Genomic DNA, 26,157 nt, shown 5'->3' with positions numbered 1-26,157 from the left:
ACCAATAATTAAGTCATTAGGATGCTATTCACTTTCTTGGTACACTCCTATGTATTACAACTTATCTCAAATAGGCCACTTTTATAAAATTTTCACTCTAAGACTCTAAACTTTAACTTTTATAAAACTTTTATAAATTTACCAATCTAACATTAATCTTTTCGTATATAAGATGACACTAAGAGTTTAATATGCCATTTGCCCTAATGCCTATATATATACACTATCCATATTTTCCAAGTGCCACCACAAAACCAAATAACTCCATTACCTTACTAAAAGTTGTCACTATCCAAACAAATCCTAATTAAGCATATTTGAAAAAATTAACAAGAAAGGAAAATCTCGGTTCATTTCTTTCACATAGCACAATCACAACAGAGAAAGATTTTCTTTTTATTTCAATCTTTCTTAGAAAGAACATAGCATGGGCTTTAATGCAAGAACATAGATTCTCTCCTTATATGCATACTTCTAGACTTCAATAATTAGTCCATTCGTCTTGTCATACTATCTCTACACATATATCTCCAAACAACATTTATGCTTCGATATAAATATAAAATTCAAACAATCATAATCCTATTAATTTCATCTTTGAAACATTTTATCAAACACTTTAGTGGCACCCATACCTAACCAAAATACCAAGCTTTTTTTTCCTTCAATTTTCCTTTCAAAAATTCTCATAATCAATATTTAAACTATCAAGATTTTCCAATCTCATTTCTTCTACACAAACCATTTAAGCTCAAGAAAATTAAATTTAATCCCTTCCACATACAGTAATCCAATACATATATAGGTGAAGTTATCTACGAATAATATGATCTTAAATTCAAGTTTTAGCTTAATTGAATCCCAGCTACTCCCTCAGTGACGCATAATTTATAAAAAAGAAACATACTCATCTTTAACCATTAATCACCTATATGCAAATAGACAGATCAAATGTAACATCTGGAAAATTTTAACCCTAAATTATTAACTTAAGTAGAGTAGTTAGTGAGTTAATAAGGTGTGTGGCCAGAGGGGCTTAACTTGGCATAATCGATGTGATTTCAGCCTTAGAAATGGGTTTGGATCTAAGGTGGGCCACCCGGGCAAGGAAAGAGGATAAAAAAGTGAAGAGTTGTGTTCTGTGCCACATGCCGTAGCTTGTGGTTGGTCCGCCGTGACACACGAACATAATTTAAACATAACGAGCTCCTCTGTGCTGTGTGCCACAACGGAAGGCAGCATGCGTTGCGGCACACGGCCAAAAATTTGATAAATCTGACTCGTGAGCTGCGTGAAAACAGAAGAGGAAGAGAGGAGGAAAACGAAGAGCTTCATTTTGGCTCTACTAGGGCATGGTATTTGGCTCCATTGTGGATAGATTGAAGCTCCCAAACACCCAAGATAAGATTATGGTGTTTTCTTCTTCCCTTCCCTCTCTCATTTATGATTAGTTATGGTAGGGTTTGAGTTGGGAGATGGATTTTTAGTCCATAGGAGTATGAGTCTGATTCCATTGGTTTAAATGAGATTAATAGGAGTGATTTAATGTATTAGAACACCACATTGATGATTTTGGAAGTGGTTGGTCTATAGGAGCATTTAATATCCAAAAATTGGTATTTATGAGGTAGTTGGGAGAGGTTAATATGCATTAATGATGGTTTGAGGTGTTATTAATGATAATGTGCATTAGTGGAATCTAATGATCCCTTTGGGTGTGAATAGGTAGTGGTTATGAGTTGATAAAATAGTGTATGAGGAGTTTTTATATTGATAGAGCTTAAATAGCTAGATGATGATGATATCCTTATGATTTGGTTGTAGAGAGGTTTATCTTGGCACCTTTTGAGCTTGTTGAAGCTCGGGAAAGTTAATACAATGAGGGGTAAACCTTTGACCTTTTAAAGGTTTGAGGTAATCAAGGGAAACTTAATTTTTATAGTTGAATGTTAATTCTTTGTGAAATGTGATTTATGAGTTGAATTGATGATGCATATTGACAAATACTTGATTGTAAAATGGTTTTGGAGAAGAGAAAACCTTGATTCTACCACCCTTGATATTTTATGAAATTACTTGTGATTTATTACTATAGGTGGAGAATTGTAATGAAATATGAGTTAATTATGAGCATATGTGTTATGAGTTCATTGTTTGAGAAATGATTGTTAAATGCATATTATGTGTGAAATGTGCATAACATGATCATTGGCGGAAGTTCACTTAAGGAAAGGAGTAGATTGGTTGAAATCCACGTAGTATTAACAGTTATCATTGAAATTGGGAACTAGCCTTGGTACTGACCGTTGAAATCAGGAGGTAGCCCTTATCTCATGATTGATTCGGAACTGTCCCATTTGTTCTACGAGGGACTCAAACCTAACTAGTCTCCACTGGTTCATGAGGAGGCTAGATTAGGGGTAGACACCCCATAGTTGTTAGTATTAGGGGAAATTAGATTACATAAGTGAGTGAGTTAACCCTGGCCTGGTAGCTCCTCACAAGTGGAAGGTTGGGTTAGTCCGTGAAGGATGTAGTCACGTGATAACCACCGATTTCGTGTCAGAGGTAACAGGAGGACATAAGGTTGACACATAATCATGCATATAAGTTCGGCCACATGATTGTTAGTTTTGCGATTTGGCACGTGTTAAGGGCGCATGGTTGTTATTTTTACTACCCTGAGTTATGTTTTTGAAAACAACATGATATTTGTGTTATGTGTCTATTTGCATCTATTTACAATTAACATGTAGCTGTAAGGGTTAAGTGAAACTTAGTTACTGAGTGGTTGTACTCACCTCTCAAATTTTCAATATTTTCAAGGACTAGCTCATTAGATTCGAGTCGGGAAAAACACACAAAGACTTAAGATTTGTGGAGTAAATCCTCTTAATGTCTCTCTTTAGTAGTATACATGTGTAATTGTTAATGTATTTGCCAACTAGGAGCAATTGTCATGTTTGGTGTACTACTTGCATGATTTTATATTTAACTAATGTATTTTGTGCCCTGGATCAATGAGTTTTTGTTGTGAACCCGAGAATAGGGCCAAAATACTTATGTAAGTAAAAACATATGTTTTTTTTGAGAAATATGAATGAAAAGGTTGATTTTGTGCAACTTTTCCTCCCCCTCTATATTTTGTGAAACAAGCGTTTTTAGTTATATGTGGTGTGTTGCACGAGTCGACAAGAGTCCATTGAGTGTGATCGGAGGGTTGGTGTAGGCTATTGGCACGTGTGAGTGAGTTGGGACACCCATTTGAGAAATTTTGTGAAAACGTATCAAAATGGGTTATGGTATCCAACTTTTGATAGAAAATAAATTTGAATGTGAAACCGATGCCATTAGCTAGAGTTAGGAGAAAGCTCCATATACATACCAAAATCACCTCAATCGGACATCGAACAGAGATTTGAGATGCGTCAAAAGTTTGCTGCCTGTGTTGTCAAATGACAGCACTGATCTGTCAAATTTCATGCAATGCACTGTGGCATATGACACAGAGGAGACACGCTGCGATGCACGAACCATAAGCCGTGATGCACGTGTCAAATTTTGTGTGAAAATCTGTTTTGAGTTTAGAAACTCATTATTTGGATTCTATTGTCTTCCAAGCTTCTGCTTTGTGTTTAAAACTATGATTTGGAGTCCATAAAACATGTTTGAGATTTGAATAGTTGATAATTGGGATTCCTTGAATTAAATTTTGAGAAATTGATTTTTAAACCTCACAGTTTGGTAATTCTTGAGGGTTAAGCTCAGGATTACCATGAAAATTGGAGTAAAGTATGTTTTAACCTCAGGAAGGTTACATCAAATGAGGGAAAAAAGGGGGTGAGATTTACTCACCAGCAGAGCAATAAATGAAGAGAGAAAAATTTAATGCCTCCCACCGTTATGCACATTGGACGGCAGTATTAGAATCAAGAAGAAGCAGAAGAGCGGCATTACAAGGAAAATGGAATGACCAACAAATCGGGCATTTATGCAATCAAGAACTGAGTCAACTATTTCAACACCAAACTAGAAGGACCCATTGCACAACTCTAATAGAAGCAAATAAAGAATAGCTGAAGATGTGTATAAATGGTGGATTGATGAAATGAGCGACAACCCATGTAAATGAGTGACTTGCAACACAAAGCAAGAAAAAAATAGAGAGAAGAAATTGACATACCATCAACACAGGCGAAGGTGGAAGAATTCAACGCCTCTAGAAATGCCAGCATTAGGCAAAACATAGAATAGGAAGAAGATCGAGATAGAAGAGGATTTTTCAGTTGCAGCTTTTATACAAGCTGCTTTTACTTTTGCTTTTATCAAGCCTATTTTTGGTTTTAGTCATGTCTACTTTGCTCTTAGAAAAGTTAGCAAACATGTAATAATGGTGTGTGTTGTTTTTTTCCTCCCTTCATCTATAAAAGGGAGCTTCAGTCATCTTGTAAGATAGCACTTGCTCAAAACTCAATCTACTAAGAAAATAAGATCAGTGCGTTCCTTATGTCTCTCTTTTAAATTCTCTCATACCTCTTGAAAGTTTGATTTAATAGTATCTTACTTCTCTCATATAAGGATTCAATTATGCTCTACACTTGTCTATATGAGGAACCTATGCATTAGAAGGAATTTGACCACAATCCATGAGTGTGAGCTATGTTACTACACTTAGAGATCCAAGGTTTCTATATCAAGGAATTAAGAATCCTAAAACGGTTGTATTTGCTCAAGAGTGATGTTAAAGGGCCTCACCTAGATCAATTTTATCCCAAGGTATAGAGACACCAGGATCTTTAGGTTTGTGGTGCAACCTACCCCCAATGGTACAACATGTTATAAATCGAGATTGTAATAAAAAGAAGAACTAGTTAGAACCTACAAGGCAAGGACTTTCAATGTTGTATACAAAGAAGATTAGCATAGCCCCTGCCGTTGCACAACAATGAGATGCACAAATCCCATATTGCCTAATTCTTTTTTTCCCCTTCTTAAAGTATCAAAATAAAGTCCATACAATACCATAGCTGGATAAAAAATGTAAAAATTAAAAAGAAATACTTGACAAAATGCCAAGTGTTAACAATAGCATGTAAAGATTTTAAAATTGACCAAGGAGAATCTATCTAGCTGATAATCAATATCTACATTGATGATATAGTGATCCCATTATTTGTCCTAAATACTTGACACAACAATGAGATGCACAAATCCCATATTGCCTAATTCTTTTTTCCCCCTTCTTCAACTATCAAAATAAAGGCCATACAATACCATAGTTGGATAAAAAATGTAAAAATTAAAAAATTAAAAAGAAATACTTGACAAAATGCCAAGTGTTAACAATAGCATGTAAAGATTTTAAAATTGACCGAGGAGAATCTATCCAGCTGATAATCAATACCTACATTGATGATAGAGTGATCCCATAATTTGTCCTATAACTGGAAGAACATCAAGTTAAAGCAAGCAATGAAGATGGAGTGGAGCTCAATCCTCTCTTCTGCTGCGAAGCTTTAGTTTTAGTAGATAATGGAGCAAAGCCAATCATTTGCAAAGAAAGGATAACTTTGTAATTTCTTAACCTACCAGGTTAGACTCTATAACTCTTCTCCATTGAAATAAACTGATATACTAATCTTAGAAAAGGACTGATATTTGTTATTCTTGCATGTAAGAAAACATCTTGGAAGGTGAAAGATTTGCTCAAAAAATTTGGGAATTTGAGATACTCGCACAATTTCACCAAGAACATTGACATTTTCATGTTCCCTGTGACAAAAGTGCTTCATATGGTAATGGAACTTATTAATTTCCGACATTGCTTTCATTGAACAATTTCTTTTGTGATTGAGGATGGTGTAATTCCCCTATTGTCATAAATTATTCAAGATTATAATAGACTAATTGAAACATATTAAATTACCTACACTAGCTTTTGCATGCAAAAATCAACTTAAGCAATCATGATTGGATGAAATTGAATTGAATAAATTGAATTGAAATTGAATATGAAACCATACTAATTCAAATTCACTATAACCAAAAAGGAAAAAAATATGGAACCAAATCAATTGAAATGCAAAACCAAATACATTAGTTTTTCTACATCGATTAGAGCAGCATGATCAAAATCAAACCAAATCTGATCTATCAACATTCCTTGCCCAACCTATATTTGCCAGTCCTACAATAAAAAAACGTTTTCACATTCATGACCTCGGGTCTAGCATTGTCAGCCATCTCTCACTAGTTTTGGCAACGGATCCCCAACCTTAAAGCAGCTTCTGTTATTATTATTATTATTATTATTTCAATTGGACTGTTCTATTACTTGTAGACCCCACCTATAATGCCAGCAGCCATTCTACAAAAACTATGGACGACTTTGTATATATGATTGAAAATCCTTTTTACACGAAGGCCAAACTATTACACTTTGGGGAAACCGTTACTATAATGCTATTAATCCCAACAATTGTATGAAATTCATAATTGTGGCCAGAAATCTTAGTTAATCTTCGGTTTTGGTCGCCTTGGCCTCAATACCAAGTAAAGGCACCCTATAACAATCAAGAAGGCAGGGATTGTTGTCATGTCAAACACCAGATGAATTTTTCTCTCTCTCGAGCAGTTAATTGGATGGAGATAGGCCAGAGTTGTGTTAACTTGGTCAAGAAACCTGCAAAAGTGACGTGGTTAAGCAAAGCTTAGAAGAATAAGGAGTTTAAATTGTTATAACAAAAATAAATAGATCGCTTGTCACGGGGTAATAAAGAGTAAGATCTATAATTTAGAGCACGCTCCTCAGACAGGTCCAGCTTCCAAGAGTGAAGAAGAAAACTAAGGCTAAAATGAAAAAAAACTAAAGTACTATATATCAAAATCTACCACCACAAAAAATTACTTGCACAAAAACATTATCAACAGGTAAATTGTCCGTACGCCTCACAAAATGACAAAGGGCATGGCATAGACACACACAACACATACGCAAGCAAATAGATAATACTATTAATACTATATCAATGTCAAACCCACCTCCAACTGTCACTAATTGCCAGTAACGACATTACTATGTTTTTCCCATAACACTCGAGAAATGAGAAAAACTAAGTGATGATCTCGCGACACCTGATACCAGGTCAGTACGTCAATCCTATTAGGAACCCAACTGAACTACTAGTATATTCATTCTGATAGTAATCATTTGGTTGGGGACAAAAATCAAAACATCCATCATAAAAGTACATGTTACGTGCATGGAAAAAAAGTTAACTTTTGCTTGTGTGCTAATTATATAGGGATTAAACTTATGACTCATACAATAAAATTGTGGAAAAGAGTGATTGAGCATAGGTTAAGATTGAAAATTAATATTTTTGATAATTAGTTTAGGTTTATGTCAGGTAGGGCAACTATAGAAGTAATTTATCTACTAAAAGGATTAATAGAAAAGTATCGATACAAAGTTAAAAATTTACATATGATTTTCATTGATTTAGACAAAACTTATGACTGTGTATCGAGAGAAGTACTTTAGAAAGCCTTGGAGAAGAAGGAAGTCTGAGCTACTAATATTAGAGCCATACAAGATATGTATAAGGGGATAACAACTAGTATAAGAATGTCTGGTGGTGAAATAAAAAACTTTCCCACAAGGATTGAACTACATTAGGGATAATCTTTAAGTTCTTATTTATTTAACCTGGTCCTAGATGTTTTGATTGAGTATATGCAAGAGGAAATCCTCAAATGCATGCTTTTTACGGATGATATATTTCTTATCACGGAGACAATAGGAGATTAACTGTAAACTTGAATTAAGGAGGACAACATTGGAGTCAAAATTTTCACTTAAGTAGGAGTAAGATGGAATATTTGTATAATAATTTTGATAAGAAGTCAGTCGGTAGTAATTTGGAGGTCAAGTTGGAAGGTCAGATTATGCCTTAAGCAAAAAAGTTCATATATTTGGAAGCTATTATTCCACATAATGGGAAAATTGATGGGGATATTATACATAGGATATAAACTAAGTGGTTTTAGTTGGAGAAAGGCTAAAGGATTTATTTACAATCGTAAAGTACCTAATAAACTTAAAGGAAAGTTTTATCGAACTACTATAAGACTAACAATGTTATATGGTGGTGAATGTTAGGTTTCGATAAGACAACAAAAGAATAAAGTTAGAGAAGTAGAGATGAGAATGTTGAGATGGCCGTGCGGACATACATGTAAAAATAAAATTTGAAATGAATACATACAAGAGAAACTAAGCGTAGCACTTATTGAGGAAAAAATGATAAATCTTGAAATGATTTAAACATATACAAAAAAAACCACATAAGGCACCCATGAGGAGAGTAAAACAAATAACTTTGAGCCCTGTTAAAAGGAGTAAAGGAAGGCCAGAGAGAACTTTTGAAAATTGTTGACCAAGACCACTTAATTAACAATATTTCTAAAAGTTTGATAAATGATAGAGCACAATGACATCATATAATTCATATAGCTGACCTCAACTAATGAAATAAGGATGCTCGTTGTGTGCTTTTAACTATGAAACATCTTGTTCTAAAAGGTAATTATTACAAAATTATGAATTTAGATAAGATTTAGTTATATTTGTTAGTTATTTGGATATTAATTATGATTTAAATAGATTTAGATATGATTTATTATATTATTGAGATTTGGATAAGATTGGGATATCTATTTATTCAGTTTAATGCTGATAAAAAAGTCTAGCGTACAGACTTGAATTGTGATTCAATAAGATTGATGTTATTCACACAAGAAGTAATACTTCTCCAGTTTATGACTTCTCCAATAGCACCTCGCATTCCCTTGTGAATGCTGCTGATGGTTCCAAAGCTGCGAAAATGGGCATTAGCAAGGCCAAAGTTAATGATAATTTAACTCTTGATCATGTCCTCGTCATTCCTTCTCTTGACTGTAATTTGATTTCTGGTTAGTACCATTATTAATGTCTCCAAGTGCGCCATTGACTTTGATGAATACCGTTGTGTTTTTTCAGGGTTTGGAGACAAGGAAGAGGATTAGCAGTGTTAACGAGGGCAGTGGTCTCTCCTAGTTTAAAAGTCCTAGGAGTTTTCCATTCCAAATAAAGATGCCATCTTATGGCATTTTAGGTTAGGGCATCCCAGCCTTTCTTATTTGAATAAGATGTATCCACATTTAGCAATAAAAATTATGTTTCCTTTCAATGTGATATTTGTCAAACTTTCCAAGCATATCAATATCAAAACATCATACCCACCTCAAACTTATTAACCATCTCAACCTTTTGCCCTAATTCACAGCAATGTCAGGGGACCATCTAGCGTCAAAAACATAAATGGAGCTAGGTGCTTTGCAACCTTCATTGATGACCATGCAAGAATCACATGGGTTTATTTACTTGAAGAAAAATCTTAGGTGCCTCCTATCTTTCAAAACCTTCATACCCTTATCAAAAATCAATACCAAATGGGAATACAGATCTTGTGGATTGATAATGGGAGAGAGCATGTCAATTCTACAATGACTACTTTTTTTATCTCACCATGGCATTATTCATCAAAGATCATGTGTGAAAACCCCTCAACAAAATACAGTGGCTAAGAAAAAATAGATGCCTTTCACAAAGTTGCTCGCTCTTTGTTGTTTGCCTACAATGTTACTACACACAGTAGCAAATAGTGAAAACCGAACCTGTACCCACTGAAACAGCGCCTACACAACCACCTTTCGACCCTGTACTAACCCCAGAAAGTGAATCAGACCCTAAAATAGTCTCTTTAGACCCTGACATCTTTGAATCAGAACCAAGAACACCTATCCTAGATACTATACCCTCTGAAACTGAGCCCAATGCTAGAGCCAACCCTCACCAAAGTCCCATATAGCAGCAACAATTATGCATCTACAGTAGAAGCAAGGTTGGACAAGGAGAAAGACCAAGTGAAGAAGGGATCTAAAATCTAGTGGAAACACTCACTTGAGGCAAGGACTATTTGATTCTCCTACTCCAAATGCTAACGTAGAAAAGAAAGATGATGAGTTGCCTATAGGACATGAGTGAGGAGGTGTCCTGTTCGTCATCCCATACAGAATTTTGTTGCACATGACAAGCTGTCTCCAAAACTATAGGCATTTGTACATAGCATATCGTTGGAAGAAATCTCATCAAACGTTCAAGAAGCACATAAGAAAGCTGAGCGCAGAAATCTAATATAGGAAGAATTGGAGGCACTTGAGAAACATGATACTTGGGAAATTATCAATCTACCCCCAGGTAAAACAATTGTGCATTGTACATAATGGGAGAGCTTTGCTTTAATATAGTCCTACATGAATAATGGGTAATTGTATCCCAAAAAAAAAAAACTGTGCGTTGTAAATGGGTGTTCATCAGGAATTACAATCCTGATGGCAGCATTAATCATCATAAGGCAAGTTTGGTAGCCCAAGGGTGATTATCAAGAGACATTTGCTCCAACTGCATACTTAATACAGATGAGGCTCTCATGTCCGTTACACCATATCTAGATTGGTTGTTACACCAAACAGATGTCAAGAATGCTTTCTTGAATGGAGACCTTGCAGTCTACATGAAAAATCCCCTCGGCCTAGATGAAATAGTAGGAAGAAATAAGGTGTGTAGGTTGAAGAAGTCCTTTTATGGGCTCAAACAATCTCCCAGAGCATGGTTTGAAAGGTTCACATATGCAATAAAAAACGAAGGTTTTGTAGCGTTAAACAGATCACACGTTTGTGAAGCATAACTCCAGTGGAGAGGCAACAATCCTGATTGTTTATGTTGATAACATTGTTGCTATTGGTGATTAAGATGCAAAAGTTTAGAGCCTAGTGAATAGCTTGGCAAAGGAATTTGAGATAAAGAATTTGGGACAGATGAGAAGGAATTTCAGTATCTCAGCAGAAATAAACCCTAGATCTTCTAAAGGAGACAAAAATGTTAACCTTCAGACCTTTGAGAACACCTATGGAGGGAGACTACAAGTCAAAGTTGCAAATAAAGGAGGACAAGACTCCTCCACCTGTTGACTCCAAATGGTACAAAAGGCTTGTGGGGAATTGATTTATTTGTCACATATATGTGAATGTGGCAAGACAGTTTATGAGTGGCCCAAATGAGGAACATATGAATGGAGTCTTCAGAATTCTGCACCACCTAAAGATGACTCTTGGGAAGGGTTGTTCTTCAAGAAAGGAAATAGTAGAAGTATGGAGATCTTTACTGATGCTAATTATGGAGGTCCAGTGACGGATAGTAGATCCACTACAGGCTTTGCTGCTTATGTGTGGAGGAATTTAGTGACTTGGAGAAGCAACAGGTTGTTTCAAGAAGCAATGTGGAGTCTGAATTTAGAGCGTTAGCAAATGGAACGTGTGAAGGTATTTGGTTATTGAAGTTGCTTAAGGACCTCAAGAAAGAAGTGAGCTTACCAATGAAGATGTTTTGTGATAACACATCAGCCATAAGGATGACTAAATCCTATCCAAAATTATAGAACAAAACATGTAGAGATTGATTGACTCTTCATCAAAGAAAAATAGAGTCGAAGGTATTCAAAGTGTCTCATGTTAGCTCAAGTTCCCAACTAGCCGATCTGTTGACCAAAGCCTTTGAGAGATCCAGACTCAAAAAGCTCACATCTAAGCTGGGGATGATTAACATCTGCTCCCCGGCTTGAGGTGAAGTGTTGAAGAGTGCCTATTAGTAGGATTAATATTTAACATAGTTACATTTATTTTATTAATACTGTATATTCTAGGTTAGTTTAGAGTTAATATCTTACACATCTTAGAAGATAAATCTAGGATATTAGGAATTATTAAAAGATATGATATCTAGAATCCTAGGATTACGGTTTACTCTACTGCCTATATTAAAGACCTAATGTACCTAGTACATTTGTATCAATAAACAGAAGAAAGGAGTACTTTACCTCTGTCGACTACACCTACAAATAAGTCTAGTTGATAGAGTTCCAAGCACACACACTTATATATAGAAGAATAACAAGTATTCTTCTAAGCTTGACACGAATACATTTTTTGAAGTACTGCAATTCTAGGCTATCTGCATCATCATTAATTTCTAAAAATATTTTAAAAAAAAAATAATATCAACATTATCTCAAAAAACTGCTTTTCTATATTTCAGTATATTCTCTCCCATGATCTCAACAATAACTTATCAACTAGTTCACAATTTTAAATTTTAATTTTAAAAATCTTAAAAAATGTCATGTATCATAACTTCCTCAATTTATCTTATTAGTATAATAGATTTTATAATTCTAACAACTACTCCATAATTCCTATTAGTTTAAATATTTTAAATTTTAAATTTATAGAATTTAGAAATTTTTGAATCATGAATAACTTCCCTATCATCTCTTTTCCCTAATATCATAACTCCTTGATTTTAAAATTTATATTGCAAAATCTGCGATGTATCATATTTTAAAATTATTTATGTTTAAATCATTTTAGTTAATTAGTATAATAGATTTTCTCATTCTAAAAACTACCCCTTAATTCTTATTAAGTTAAATATTTTAAATTTTAAATTTATAAAATCTAGATTTAAATGCAAAATTTTTGAATCAAGAATAACTTCCATAGCCCACAATCTCTATTATCTAATATCATATTTTCTTTGTTTTTAGAATTCAAAATTTGCGATATATTGTATTTAATTATTATAATAGATTTTTTTATCCTAATAACTGCCCCTTAATTTAACTTTCCCTTAATTTTTAGGCCCATGTTTTTGGCTTCCCATGTTAACCTCCATATCTTATTTTAACTTTCCTACATTCCAAATTCTCTCCATTATCCTTTCTTCCCAAATTTGTATTTCTAATTTTATATTCTCCAGAGTAGTTGCCATTGATTAACGAGGTTTTTATTTTTCACACATACAAGCAATATAGGGCAGTTATTCAAGCATGATTAGATAGTTTATTGCACGCACTATATCCATTGGTGTATATGCCATATTGCGCCTCAAATAAATTCAAAGTTCACCATGGTCATGTCAGTGGATGCATCATCTTCCTCTCTTTCAAACCAATCAAGCTTCAATTTTCACCAACTTCCTCCAAGACGTAATATTTATTGCTGGAAATTATGAAAGGCTTAGTTCTTGTGTACATGTGTCCTTATCTTTTTCCCTTTTAAAAGAAGAATTTCACATTCAATATGTTTCTAACAACCTTCTGCTCATATTGTTCGAATTCATCTTTAAACATAGTTTCTACCCCAATTCAATGTGCTGGCGATGCAATCATAATTTCACATTTTTCATAATTAAACCACATTTTAGTGTTTTCCGTGTACTTTCTTCCATCCTCATTGATGAATTTAGATATATTACAATTGTTTTTTTTTTATAGTGAAATCTCTTGCTTTATGAAATGTAATGTTGCCAAGAGGTGTGGGGTAATTGTATGATTCATAGTGTTTTCATCTTTAGTGAAGGATGGTATTCAAACTCTTCTAGAATTAAAGTTTAGGATTTACACCTTTTCCCCCGTGAAGATTATTTATATTATTGACTAGTCATCATTTATTTATGAATTTATCATTAATCCCTACTGATTTAAACATTCAATTTTTGGCTAAAAAAATTCATATAGTATCAATAATGCAACTAATATAATATCAAGTTAATAGGATATCATTTCAGGCAACATCATAAATAATACTTATTTTTTAATATTTTTAGTTTTAGCAACAATTTTATTTTAAAATATCATTATTTAACATACTTTCTTCAATAATGATGTGATAATAATTGATAGGGGAATAGTTTGATAAAAAATGATTTACTACTCAAAATACTTTTATTTAATGTGATGACTTATTTTAAATGATTTACTATGATTTGTTGATAAAAAATATTAACTACTCATACATGTAATCATCCAACACCAGTGCAAAGCACGGGCTACATACTAGTTATGCAATAATAGATGATTTGGGAAGTTCAAAAAATATTAGGCATAAACATCATTCTAAATTATTTTAGATATTTTTTGTTTAATAATATTATTTAGATTATTTTTCTATTTTGTGGAGTGGCCCTTAAGCTTAAGAGTAGTGGATTACAGTACCTAGAAATTAAGTTAGTATTTATATTTATTTATTTATTTATATTTTAGGTAGTTATTCCCCATTATCTTAGTTATGGATTAATTGGAGTACTTTTAGGGATTATTAGTTATTTTTCTGTCTAAAAATATTGGGGCACATATCATGTAAAAAGTAACTGGAAATAGAAATAAAATCATTATTTTTATCAATGAAGATTCTCCTTTGGCTTTTTTAGTTGTATGAGTTTCAAATGCTTGCTCATCTCCTATTAAAGATTTTCCTTCATCTTTATTAATTTATAAAGTTAAATTTTGATTTCCTATTTTAATAAAGATTTCTATTGCTCATTTTTCTTGACTTATCTTGGATCCTATCATTTGGTATTAAAGCCATTCAATCCAAATATGGTACCTACCTATTCTACACACCTTCACAACCCCACATTTTCACCACCCATCCAATCCTATTATCATCCATCTTCTAGAACACATTTTCCCAAGTATGATGGCAGAGATCCACAGCCATGGATTTTCAAAGCTGAAAATTATTTTCAATATTATCAGACTTCTGAAGACTTCAAAGTGGATATTGCATTGAGGTACTTAGAGGGAGATGCTGTGATTTCTTCACTTCCATTAACATGGGGCGTACAATCCTCTACTAGGATAAATTAGTGGAGATGTTACTTGAAAATTATGGCCTTGCAAAATTTCAAAATCCGGATGAATATCTATGCAGCATCAAATATGAGGGAAGTGTTCAAGAATACTTTTGCTAAGCACTCTGCACAAGTCAAAAATTGGCCAAAACATTGCTTACTGGGCATCTTCACAAACGGCTTGAGGAAGGAGTTAAAATTTGAGGAGAGAATTCATAAGCCTAAAACAGTTTATCAAGCAATAAGTTTAGCCCTTGAGTATGAGATAAAAGCCCAAAATCTTCATGGGACCAAAGTTGCTTTTCAACCCCGTCAAAGTAAAGTTTTGACAACTTCTTTATCACTCACAGAAGCACGTGACTTCTAGGGTCCAACATTGCAGACAGCATCTCACTCCTCCAAATTGTCTTCCTCAATACCAAACCTTCTGCAATCTTCATCAAAGACAAAAAAACAACAAAAGCATGACACACGTCTTTGCTTCAAATGCGAAACAACCTCTATGTTAGGCAATCTTTGCAAGTCAAACTCCTTTTCTAGCATGGAGATCATCGTCGAAGGCCATCCTATTTCAGGTTTAGAGGGGGCCAATGAAGAAAAAGAGCTAGAGCAGGCTACTATCTCCTCCTTGGCCATCTTTGGCAAATGTCCAGCATCAACGACAAAGCATCAACCAAGGTTGCAACGCCATTCTAATCTGATTCCTAGAGATAGTGGGTCCATGGATTGTTTTCTCCTGATGCTTTGGTTATTGACTCATAACCTCCTGTTCAACCTAGCCATGCTTTTGGAACTACAATTAGTGGTGCCAATATATGCTCTTATATTGTCTTCCTACAGCTTCCACCTAAACCTCTAGACATAAGAGAAAAGCAAAGCTATTGTCTCTTTCTCACTTTGAGGATAAGATCAATTTCAAAGGGCAAAGTACTAATAGAGTTCTGATCATTATGGGATAATGGATGATTTGGAAAGTTAGAAAAATATTAGGCATAAACATCATTCTAAATTATTTCAGATATTTTTTTGTTTAATAATATTATTTATGTTGGATATGGGCTCTATGTTATTGGGTCCTAGGCCCATTAATACCTCAAAACCTAACTTTCCTTTCCTCTATTCTACTAGTATCGTTTACTTTTCAGAGTATTTTAATTATCTTTAATTAGCTTTATATTATCATAGATTTTAGGAGTGTTTAGGGATTTAATTAGATCCATCCTCTCCTATATATGTATCGAGTCTTTCTCAACTCAATATATGAAATATTCAATCTAAATACTATTACATGGTATCAAAGCACAACTCTCGACCTTCTTAGTTCTCATATCTCTCTCTTCTTTCTTTGGTCTGATGTCATTTGTAGGGGCCTTCATGAAACAGCCACTGCAATGTATCAAACAGGCGAAAGTAGCTAGAAAAGCTCAAATGGTGACAATGGGTCTAAGGGTACAAATGGTGCAACTAGGTCGAATGGAGAAAAGGGTTCGAATCATCCTCCTAGCATAATTACATCAGCGTCCTAGGCTTTTTCCCAGATCACAATCACCCATCGCTTGAATGGGAATAATTAACTTCAGTGGTCCCGGAACGTCTTGATGTTTGTACGAGGGAGAAATAAGGAGAAATATCTCACGAGTATTCCTCTTCCTCCATCACCCAAGGATACCCAGTATGAGGTTTGGGTTGCTAAAAACAGCATGGTGATGGCTTGGCATGCGAACTTTATGATAGTAGAGGAAAGTGAAACTTACTTGCAACCATTGCTAAGGAGATTTGGGAGTCAGCCAAGAATACTTATTCTGTTCAAGAAAATACAACTACCATTTTCTAGCTAAAACATTCCCTTAGAAGTCTCCTTCAGAATGAAAAATTTATAACTCAATATTATACTTCTCTAATGAAATTTTGGCAACAAATTGATCTCTATGAGATACATGAGAAGTCGTGTCACAAGGAAGGCCTCCGTTACAAAAAATTAGTTGATAAAGAAAGATGCTATGACTTTCTATTGGATCTCAATGAAACGTATGAAGATATTAGGGGGCGAATCATGAGCATGAAACCACTTCCTATGCTGACGGAAACTTTTAACATGGTAAGGTGCAAGGAAAGTAGGAATGTATGGGTGCAAAGCTCCACTGTACCAACTTCTCTTCGAAAAGATGCTGTATGAAGGGAAAGAAATCAGGAGAGTGGTGTGATCACTACAATAAAGGTGGTCATATCAAGGATGAATGTTGGAAGTTCCATGGCAAGCCCTCAAACTTTAAACATAAGTGCAAAGGTAAAGGAAATGGACTTATACGGTGTGTTTGGTTGGGACCCCTCCCCTCCCCTCATTTGGCTAGGAGGGGGGAGCTCCCCTCACCTCCCTTCCCCTTGAACCAAACAGGCCTATAGTGACAGCTGCAAATTCTGCGATTGGACCATTGAGTGCCGAGGAGCTATCCATTCTTAAGAAACTATTAGAAAAACATGCTTTCTCCGCTGCCACTAATGTATGTGAGGCAAAAACTCCTTCTGTAACCTTGGCTCAATCAGTTACTGCTCTTACCAAAGCTTTAAATGGGACACTGACATCCAAAAACATTTGGGTAGTGGATTCTGGTGCAACAGATCACATAACAGGATTCAGGGAATTATTCTTTGATATTTCTGAATATTCTGAGCATAAATTAGTTGAGGTAGCTAATGGTGAATATGCCGAAGTCATAGGCTCTGGAACTATAGCAATTTCTGAGCATATTATTTTGAAGAATGTTTTGTTTGTTCCAACTATTAAGTGTAGTTTATTATCTGTGAGTCGTATTGTGATTCAAGCTCATTGCATGGTTATTTTTGACAACAAAGAGTGTGATTTTCTGGAATTGGCCTCAAGGAAGATGATTGGTAATGCTAAGGAATGGAATAGGCTCTACCATATCCATGGATCCTCATCAAATAATTCCTGTGCTGTTTTCTCTGCTACGACCAATGCAGATTTTGTTTTGTGGCACTCTAGGTTAGGCCATCCGAGTCCTAAATATATGAAATTTTTATTTCCATTGTGATATTTGCGACTTTGCAAAATAAGTTCAAACCTCTTTTCCTTCAAACGAGTATACTCCTACTCACCCTTTCTCCCTTATCCATAGTGATGTGTGGGGTCCATCAAAATTTGAAACCAATTCTAAATCCAGATGATTTGTGACATTTATTGATGATCATACTTGGGTAACATGGGTCTTCCTTATGAAAGAAAAATCTGAAGTTTTCACAATCTTCAAAAAATTTCATGCATTTATTCAAAATCAATTTCAAACATCAATAAAAATTCTTAGTGATAATGGAAGAGAATATTTGAACTCCAATTTTCAAAACTACTTAGAAAAACACGGTATACACCATCAAATGTCTTGTACCTCTCCTCCCCAACAAAATGGTATCTCTGAAAGGAAAAATAGACATTTCCTTGAGGTTGCTCATGCCATTATGATTGGTGGTAATGTTCCAAATAAATTTTGGACCCTTACCTCTGCCTACTTGATTAATCGTTTACCCTCTAAGACTCTAAACATTTAAACCCCTCTTCACAAATTTCTCGAGATCTATCTGAACTCCCATCTCACAACAACCATACCAAAACAGGTCTTTGAGTGTACAGCATTTGTGTATATTGAGGTTGGGGGGAAGCTAGATCCTCATGCCATCAAGTGTATCTTCTTGGGGTACTCCTCTACTCAAAAAGGGTATAAATGCTATTCTCCTATTACAAATCATGTATATGTTACCATGAATGTCAAATTTATCAAACACCAGCCTTTTTTCCACAAATCACCCATTCAGGGGGAGAGAGGGACAAATGAAAGTGAATGGTCAATTTGTTTACCTAAGAATGATCATCATAATTTACTTAACCTTTTTGGACAACAACGTGGACACCACACATTACTAGAGCTGCCCATAAATACTTCCTCTAATCAGGATGATTCCACTCTTAAGCCTTCAAACTAGTGTGAACCCATTTAAACAATATCTCTAAATTCTGAACATTCCTAGCTTCCAAGATACAAATCCCTTTGAGCTTCTTAATATGTTGTCTGGTTCCAAGACTCAGGTGGAAGAACCTAATAATACTACTGAATAGCACCAAAGTGAAGGCCCATTTCCATACCAACACAAAATCATGAATTTGCACCTGAGGAAAGTCTTGAAGACTTACATTGGCCAATTGCTTTGAGAAAAGTAAAAAGAAATTGTACCAGATATCCTGTTGCTAGGTATATTTCATACAAAAATTTATCTTCTCATATGAAGGCATTTGTAGCTAATGTTGAAAGGGAAAATATCCCCAAGAACTTTGAGGAAGCAATCATAGATTCCAAATGGAAAGAGGCTACAGAAGAAGAATTGAGGGCTCTACATAAAAACCAAACATGGGAAATTACCAAGTTGCTTGAGGGAAAGTCAATTGTAAGTAGTAAGTGGGTCTTCACAATAAAATACAATCCTGATGGGAGTATAAACAAATATAAGGCTCAATTGGTTGCTTGAGGCTTTACTCAAACTAATGGCATTGATTACCAGGAAACCTTTGCACCTATTGCTAAGCTTAACACAGTAAAAGCTTTGTTGTCTCTTGCAGCAAATCTAGATTAGCCTCTTCATCAACTTAATGTCAAGAATGCATTCCTAAATGGTGATCTTGAGGAAGAAGTTTATATGGAAATCCCATTAGGATTACGAAACTCTCATAATTCTCGTAAGGTTTGCAAGTTGATAAAGTCTCTGTATGGCTTGAAACAATCACTGAGGGCATGGTTTGAAAAATTTACTCAGGCCATCAAAGCATGGGGATACAAACAATGTCAGGCAAATGATACTCTATTTGTTAAATATTGTGATGATAAAATGACATCTCTCATTATGTATGTTGATATAGTTTTGACAGGAAATGATGATGGGGAAATTGTCGAACTAAAATACAACTTAGCAACCGAATTTGAGATCAAAGATCTTGGATTGTTGAGATGCTTCTTAGGCATGGAAGTGGCATGAACGCACAAGGGGATTAGTGTGCCACAGCGAAAATATACTCTGGATTTGTTGAAGGAAACGGGGCTATTAGGAGCAAAACCTGCAAATACTCCCATGGAACTGCACCAGAAATTGACCATCAGATCTGATGGGACTGCAGGGAATAAAGAAAGATAGCAGAGGCTAGTGGGCAAGTTGATCTATTTATCCCATACCAGACCTGACATTTGCTTTCCTGTGAGCATGGTTAGTCAGTTCTCAAGTTGTCCTCAAAAGGAACACATAGCTACTGTTTACAAGATACTCAAGTACTTGAAAAAGACTCCAGGACTGGGGTTGTTCTTCGCAAAAGGTGATACTAGAGGTATAGAATTGTTCGTAGATGCTAATTAGGCGGGTCAAAGATATATAGAAGATCTACTACTGGCTATTACTCTTATGTGTAGGGCAACTTGGTGACCTGGAGAAGTAAGAAGCAATCTGTTATAAGAATCTCTATTGCTTGGCCCCAAAAAAAACAGAATCTCTGCTGAATCTGAATATAAGGCACTTGCTTTAGGAACTTATGATTGTTAGACTTCTAAAGGAACTTAAGGTTGATATGATTGGACCCATTAAAACATGGTGTGATAACATGTCTGCCAATAATCATGTGCATCATAATCGTACTAAACATATAGAGATTGATCAGCATATTATCAAGGAAAAGTTAGATACCAAGGCCATCGATCTATCCTACATCCCTTCAGGACAGCAAAGTGCAAATGTGATGACCAAACCTTTGACCCAAGAAAAGTTTGAAGCATTCAGAGGCAAGCTGGGAATGATAAACATCTACTCACCAGCTTGAGAGGGAGTGTTGGATATGGGCTCTATGTTACTGGTTCCTAGGCCCACTAATACCTCAAAACCTAACTTTCCTTTCCTCTATTCTACTAGTATCGTTTACTTTTCAGAGTCTTTAATTATCTTTAATTAGCTTTATATTATTAGAGATTTTAGGAGAGTGTTTAGGGATTTAATTAGATCCATCCTCTCCTATATATGTATCGAGTCTCTCTCAACTCAATATATGAAATATTCAGTCTAAATACTACTACAATTTAGATTATTTTTCTATTTTGTTGAGTGGCCCTTGAGTTTAAGAGTAGTGGATTATGGTACTTGGAGATTAAGTTAGTGTTTATATTTATTTATTCATATTTTAGGTCATTATTCCCCATTATCTTAGTGATGGATTAATGGGAGTATTTTTAGGGATTATTAGTTATTTTTCTGTCTATAAATATTGAGGCACACATCATGCAGAAAGTATCTGGAAATAAAATCATTATCTTTATCAGTGGAGATTCTCCTTTGCCTTTATTACTTGTATGAGTTTCATATTCTTTCTTACCTCCTACTCAAGATTTTCCTTCATCTTTATTAATTCAACTCCGCCTATGTTTATAGCCGGTCCCAAGCCCGGGTAAAGGAGGAGGGTTGTGTTAGGCCATCAACAGCCAATGTAAAAATTTGTTGAATCTATCATGAACATGGACAATAGACGTTATAATGTTAATGCTAGGTCGTTGCCCGTAAGTAACGCGCTGCATGGCTCGAGTACAGTGATAAGTGAGTTAGAGCCGCTGCATCGGCGCCCGGATGTAGTGTTAAATGAGCAAGGGCTACCGCGTCATTCTGGACGCACGCGGCTAAAGAAGTTAGTCCATAAGAGCAAAATTAGATTTGGTACTTGGAATGTTGGGACATTAAATTGTAAATCTGTAGAGGTTGTAGGGGTTATGATTCAAAGGAAAATCAATATCCTTTGCTTGCAAGAAACAAAATGGCGTGGAGAAGAAGCTAAGGATATTCAAGGTTTCAAACTTTGGTATACAGGAAAAGTAAGTGCACGCAATGGAGTAGGCATCATTATAGATAAGGAGTGGAAGAAGAACGTTGTAGAAGTTAGCAGAATTGGAGACAGAATTATTTCTTTAAAAATGATAATTGGACGTGAGACTGTTAATATTGTTAGCGCTTATGCGCCGCAAGTCGGGACAGAAGCCAGTCTTAAGGAATTATTTTGGGAGGATCTGGAGGGGTTGATTCGACACATACCACAGAGTGAAAAGATTTTTATTGGAGGAGACTTTAATGGGCATGTCGGGAGGGAAGCTGGTCAGTATGCGAGGGTGCATGGTGGTTTTGGTTTTGGAGAGCTAAACAATGAAGGGCAAACTCTTCTTGATTTCTCATTGGCGTATGATTTTAAGATTGCCAACACTTGTTTCAAGAAGAGAGATGAGCATCTCATCACCTACAAAAGTGGAGCCTCAAGGTCGCAGATTGATTTTCTTTTGGTTAGGAACACAGATAGAAAACTTTGTAAAAATTGTAAGGTGATCCCTGGAGATGCTGTAACGACACAACATAGGGTCCTAGTCCTTGATGTGTGTATTATGAGTAAAATCCAAAAACGTCGACAAGTAGTAACACCAAGGATTAGGTGGTGGCAATTAAAAGGTGAGAAGCAAGATATTTTCAAGAGAAATCTTTTGGATAAAGGAATTTGGGATTCTCAGGGAAGTGCTAACATCATATGGGAGGATATGGCTAAAAAGATACGGGAGGTTGCAAAAGTAGTTTTGGGAGAATCGAAAGGTTCTGGTCCAAGAGATAAGGAGTCTTGGTGGTGGAATAATAGTGTACAGGACAAAATCAAGTATAAGAAGAACTGTTTTAAAGCCATACATTTGTGTAACAATGAGGAAAATTGGGAGAGGTACCGTATGGCTAAGAAGGAAACTAAGAGAGCTGTGGGTGAAGCTCGTTCTAAAGCTTTTGAAGAATTTTATAAGAACCTTGAGACGAAGGAAGGAGAGCAAAATATTTATAAGATTGCCAAGAGTAGGGAAAGAAAATAAAGAGATCTAGAACAGGTAAGGTGTATTAAGGATGAAGAGGGAAGAATTTTAGTTACAGATGATGAAATTAAAAATAGATGGGAGACTTATTTTTCTAAACTTTTCAATGATGGAGAGGATTCATCTAGTAACTCGGAGGATTTAGTAACTGGTGAAGGAGAACAAAATTTGTCATTCTATCGAAAAATACGTGATAAGGAGGTAAAGGAAGCTCTTAAAAAAATGGCAAATGGTAGAGCTAACGGACCTGATTGTATATCTATCGAAGCGTGGAAATGTTTAGGTGAAGAAGGGGTGAGATGGTTAACTAAGTTATTTAATGTGATTTTACGGTCCAAGAAAATGCCTGATGAGTGGAGGAGAAGTACATTAATTCCTATTTATAAAAATAAAGGAGATATTCAGAATTGTACTAACTATAGAGGGATTAAACTCATGAGCCACACAATGAAATTGTGGGAGAAAGTAATTGAGCACAGGTTGAGATTGGAGACAAGTATTTCTGAGAATCAATTTGGTTTTATGCCAGGTAGATCAACTACAGAGGCGATTTATCTACTAAGGGGATTAATGGAAAAGTATCGTTGTAAAGATAAAGATCTACACATGGTTTTTATTGATTTGGAAAAAGCTTATGACCGTATACCAAGAAAAGTGCTTTGGAAAGCGTTGGAAAAAAAGGGAGTACGGATTGCTTATATTAAAGCCATACAAGATATGTATAAGGGGGTAAAAACTAGTATAAGAACGCATAGTGGTCAAACAAAGGATTTTCCTATAAAGATTGGACTACATCAGGGATCATCTCTGAGTCCTTATTTGTTCAACTTGATTTTAAATGTTTTGACGGAACATATTCAAGAGGAAATCCCGAAATGTATGCTCTTCGCGGATGATATAGTTCTTATAGCAGAGACAAGAGAAGAGGTTAATTGCAAACTTGAGTTATGGAGGAGGACATTGGAGTCGAAAGATTTTCGTCTGAGTAGCAGTAAGACGGAATATTTATATTGTAAATTTGATAAAGGACTATTCGAAAATAATTTGGAAGTGAAATTGGGAGATCAAATTATACCTCAAGTGGAAAAGTTTAGATATTTGGGAGCCATTATTCAAAATGATGGCGAAATCAGTGGAGATATTTTACATAGAATTCAAGCTGGGTGGTTTAATTGGAGAAAAGCTAAAGGAGTTATTTGTGACCGTAAGGTGCCTAATAAACTTAAAGGAAAGTTTTATCGTACTGCTATCAGACCGGCAATGTTATATAGTAGTGAATGCTGGGCTCTAACGGGACAGCAAGAGCATAAAGTTGGAGTAGCAGAGATGAGAATGTTACGATGGATGTGCGGACATACACGTAAAGATAAAATTCGAAACGAGCACATACGTGAAAAAGTGAGGGTGGCACCTATTGAGGAAAAAATGGTAGAAAATCGGTTGAGATGGTTTGGGCATGTACAAAGAAGACCAAGGGAGGCACCAGTGAGAAGAGTGGAACATATAACTTTGAGTCCGATTAAGAGAGGTAGAGGAAGGCCTAAGAGAACACTCTTGGAAGTTGTTGAACGTGATCTCTTAATTAATAATATTTCTAAAAGCTTAATAAATGATAGAACACAATGGCGTCTTGCAATCCATGTAGCCGACCCCACCTAGTGGGATAAAGGCTTGTTGTTGTTGTTGTTGTTGTTTTATTAATTCATGAAGTTAGATTCTGATTTCATATTTAAAAAAAAAAATTCTATTGCTTATTTTTCTCTACCTACCTTTGATCCTATTACTAGCGTACAGACTTGAATTGCAATTCAATAAGATTGATAATATTCATATTATTCTCTTGCCCTCTCTTTTCACAATCAATTTCCATATCAGTAATCATCCACTCAAACAAACCAAAAAAAGATGGTAACCCAAAAGAAAGTATAAATAAGAATAATATTGTCTAACCTTTTGGATGCATCTTCCAAGGTATTTAGCAGCCTCATTGCTTCATCATAACGTAATTCTCCAGTGACTGTTGATACCTGAAAATGTAAGATTGAAAACCCATTCACTACAAAACGGCATTAAATACTAAGTTAATAAATAATAATACTCAGTACTCACCCTTCTCCAAAGGCTAACAACATAATTGTACTTGTTCGCAAGATCATACTCCTGGGACTTGAAAATCTTGAAACTTTTTTCATCTTTATTTAGTCAAGTATTCATCCACAGAAATTTCATGCAAGTTGCATGGGACAAAAACACTGCAAAGTTCTTGACAGAAGAATGACAGCCTTGAATTAAAAGTTTAGCCCAAAATCACAATTTGCTTTAATATTTTATGTTCTTTTAATTTGATAATATAGAGAGATATAAGGGGATAGTGACCGCAAATTCTCAATATTGTATTCAAAAGGTAGTCAAATCTAATATCAAAATAACCTGGGGCCTCTTTATAGAGCCCTACGCACAATTATTTTTATAATTCAAATGATAAAAATAATCTAAGCTAACCTAGACAAGGTAAAATAGGATAATATGATAAATTCTATAATTCCAAATCCAGCTAATTTTTTAAAACAATAATCCAAATATCAATCTTAATTAGAATAACTTCATTATAAAATCCTAATAATCTTAAAATAAATATAAAATAACCCTAATTTTGTTTGCCATCATTTCCTCCCCACTTAGTAAACTAAAGAAAGAACTCCAGTGAAATACTCCAAGCAGGCAAGATGTAAGTGGAAAACTGCACCACATAGCATTGAATCTAGGAAACCCTTTCAAGAAACCCTACAAACAAACAAGATGATGATGAAGGTGGGATCATGCGGAGAGCATACAATCTGATCATTCACAGCAATAGATGGCACAATTGACTCCATAAAATTGAGACCCGAACTTCTCTTAGATACCCAACTAACATTCACTTTTGCAAAACCTTTCCAACAAACATGGTAATAATGGTAAAGGGGATTGTAAGATGGGAAAACAACATGCTCCTCCATAACTTCAACAATTTCCTCAAAAGGTGGCACAATAAATGGTTGAAGAGGAACAAGAACATGATGAAGCCGAGCACTAATGCCAACATTAGCAGGCACAACTACCACTGATGGGGATTATGATTGTCCTTCCTTCAAAGCTTGACAAAGTCATAAGCAATTTCAGGGCTTATATTATGAGATTCGTGTTGAAGTAAACCAGTGCTAAATCATGTCCCAATTTAGAGCTTGTCAATTGGATAAAAAATAGCCACTAGAATGCAAATTTTTCTTTAGCATATACGAGAAGAAGTGAGCATGGTATCTATTGAAATGGTAGAAAATAGTTTGAGATGGCTTAGATATGCATAGAGAGGGCCATGAAAAGCACCAGTGAGGAAAGTGGAACAGATATTCTTGACCCTCATAAAAAGAACAGAGGGAGACTAAAGAAAACACTTAG

At 35.1% G+C, this 26,157-nt stretch overlaps 2 protein-coding genes across 2 annotated transcripts in view; one reads left to right on the top strand and one right to left on the bottom strand.

Moving 5' to 3' along the window:
• Positions 1-6,365: 6,365 nt before the first annotated feature.
• Positions 6,366-26,157, bottom strand: part of LOC129292132 (uncharacterized) — a 45,919-nt gene continuing 26,127 nt past the window's right edge. The window contains exons 23-25 of the mRNA XM_054929655.1: positions 24,829-24,911; positions 24,670-24,746; positions 6,366-6,682 (exon numbers count right to left, since the gene is read on the bottom strand). Coding sequence (XP_054785630.1) covers positions 6,511-6,682; positions 24,670-24,746; positions 24,829-24,911 — 332 coding nt within the window. The 3' untranslated portion in view covers positions 6,366-6,510. The remainder of the gene's footprint in view (positions 6,683-24,669; positions 24,747-24,828; positions 24,912-26,157) is intronic.
• Positions 21,268-22,719, top strand: LOC129292133 (uncharacterized). The gene has a single exon (XM_054929657.1). It carries the CDS (start codon positions 21,340-21,342, stop codon positions 22,717-22,719), a length of 1,380 nt encoding a protein of 459 aa, XP_054785632.1. The 5' UTR covers positions 21,268-21,339.

Source organism: Prosopis cineraria, unplaced genomic scaffold (assembly GCF_029017545.1).
Source record: "Prosopis cineraria cultivar Desert tree isolate PC_DT_omini unplaced genomic scaffold, ASM2901754v1 PC14, whole genome shotgun sequence".
Classification (NCBI taxonomy): domain Eukaryota; kingdom Viridiplantae; phylum Streptophyta; class Magnoliopsida; order Fabales; family Fabaceae; genus Prosopis; species Prosopis cineraria.
The sequence above is the reverse complement of the archived record's forward strand: the minus strand, read 5'-3'. Positions and strand labels throughout refer to the sequence as shown.

Bases quoted from the DNA above. Each gene is read 5' to 3' on its own strand.
- LOC129292133 (XM_054929657.1), top strand. From the start codon at position 21,340: ATGAACATGGACAATAGACGTTATAATGTTAATGCTAGGTCGTTGCCC.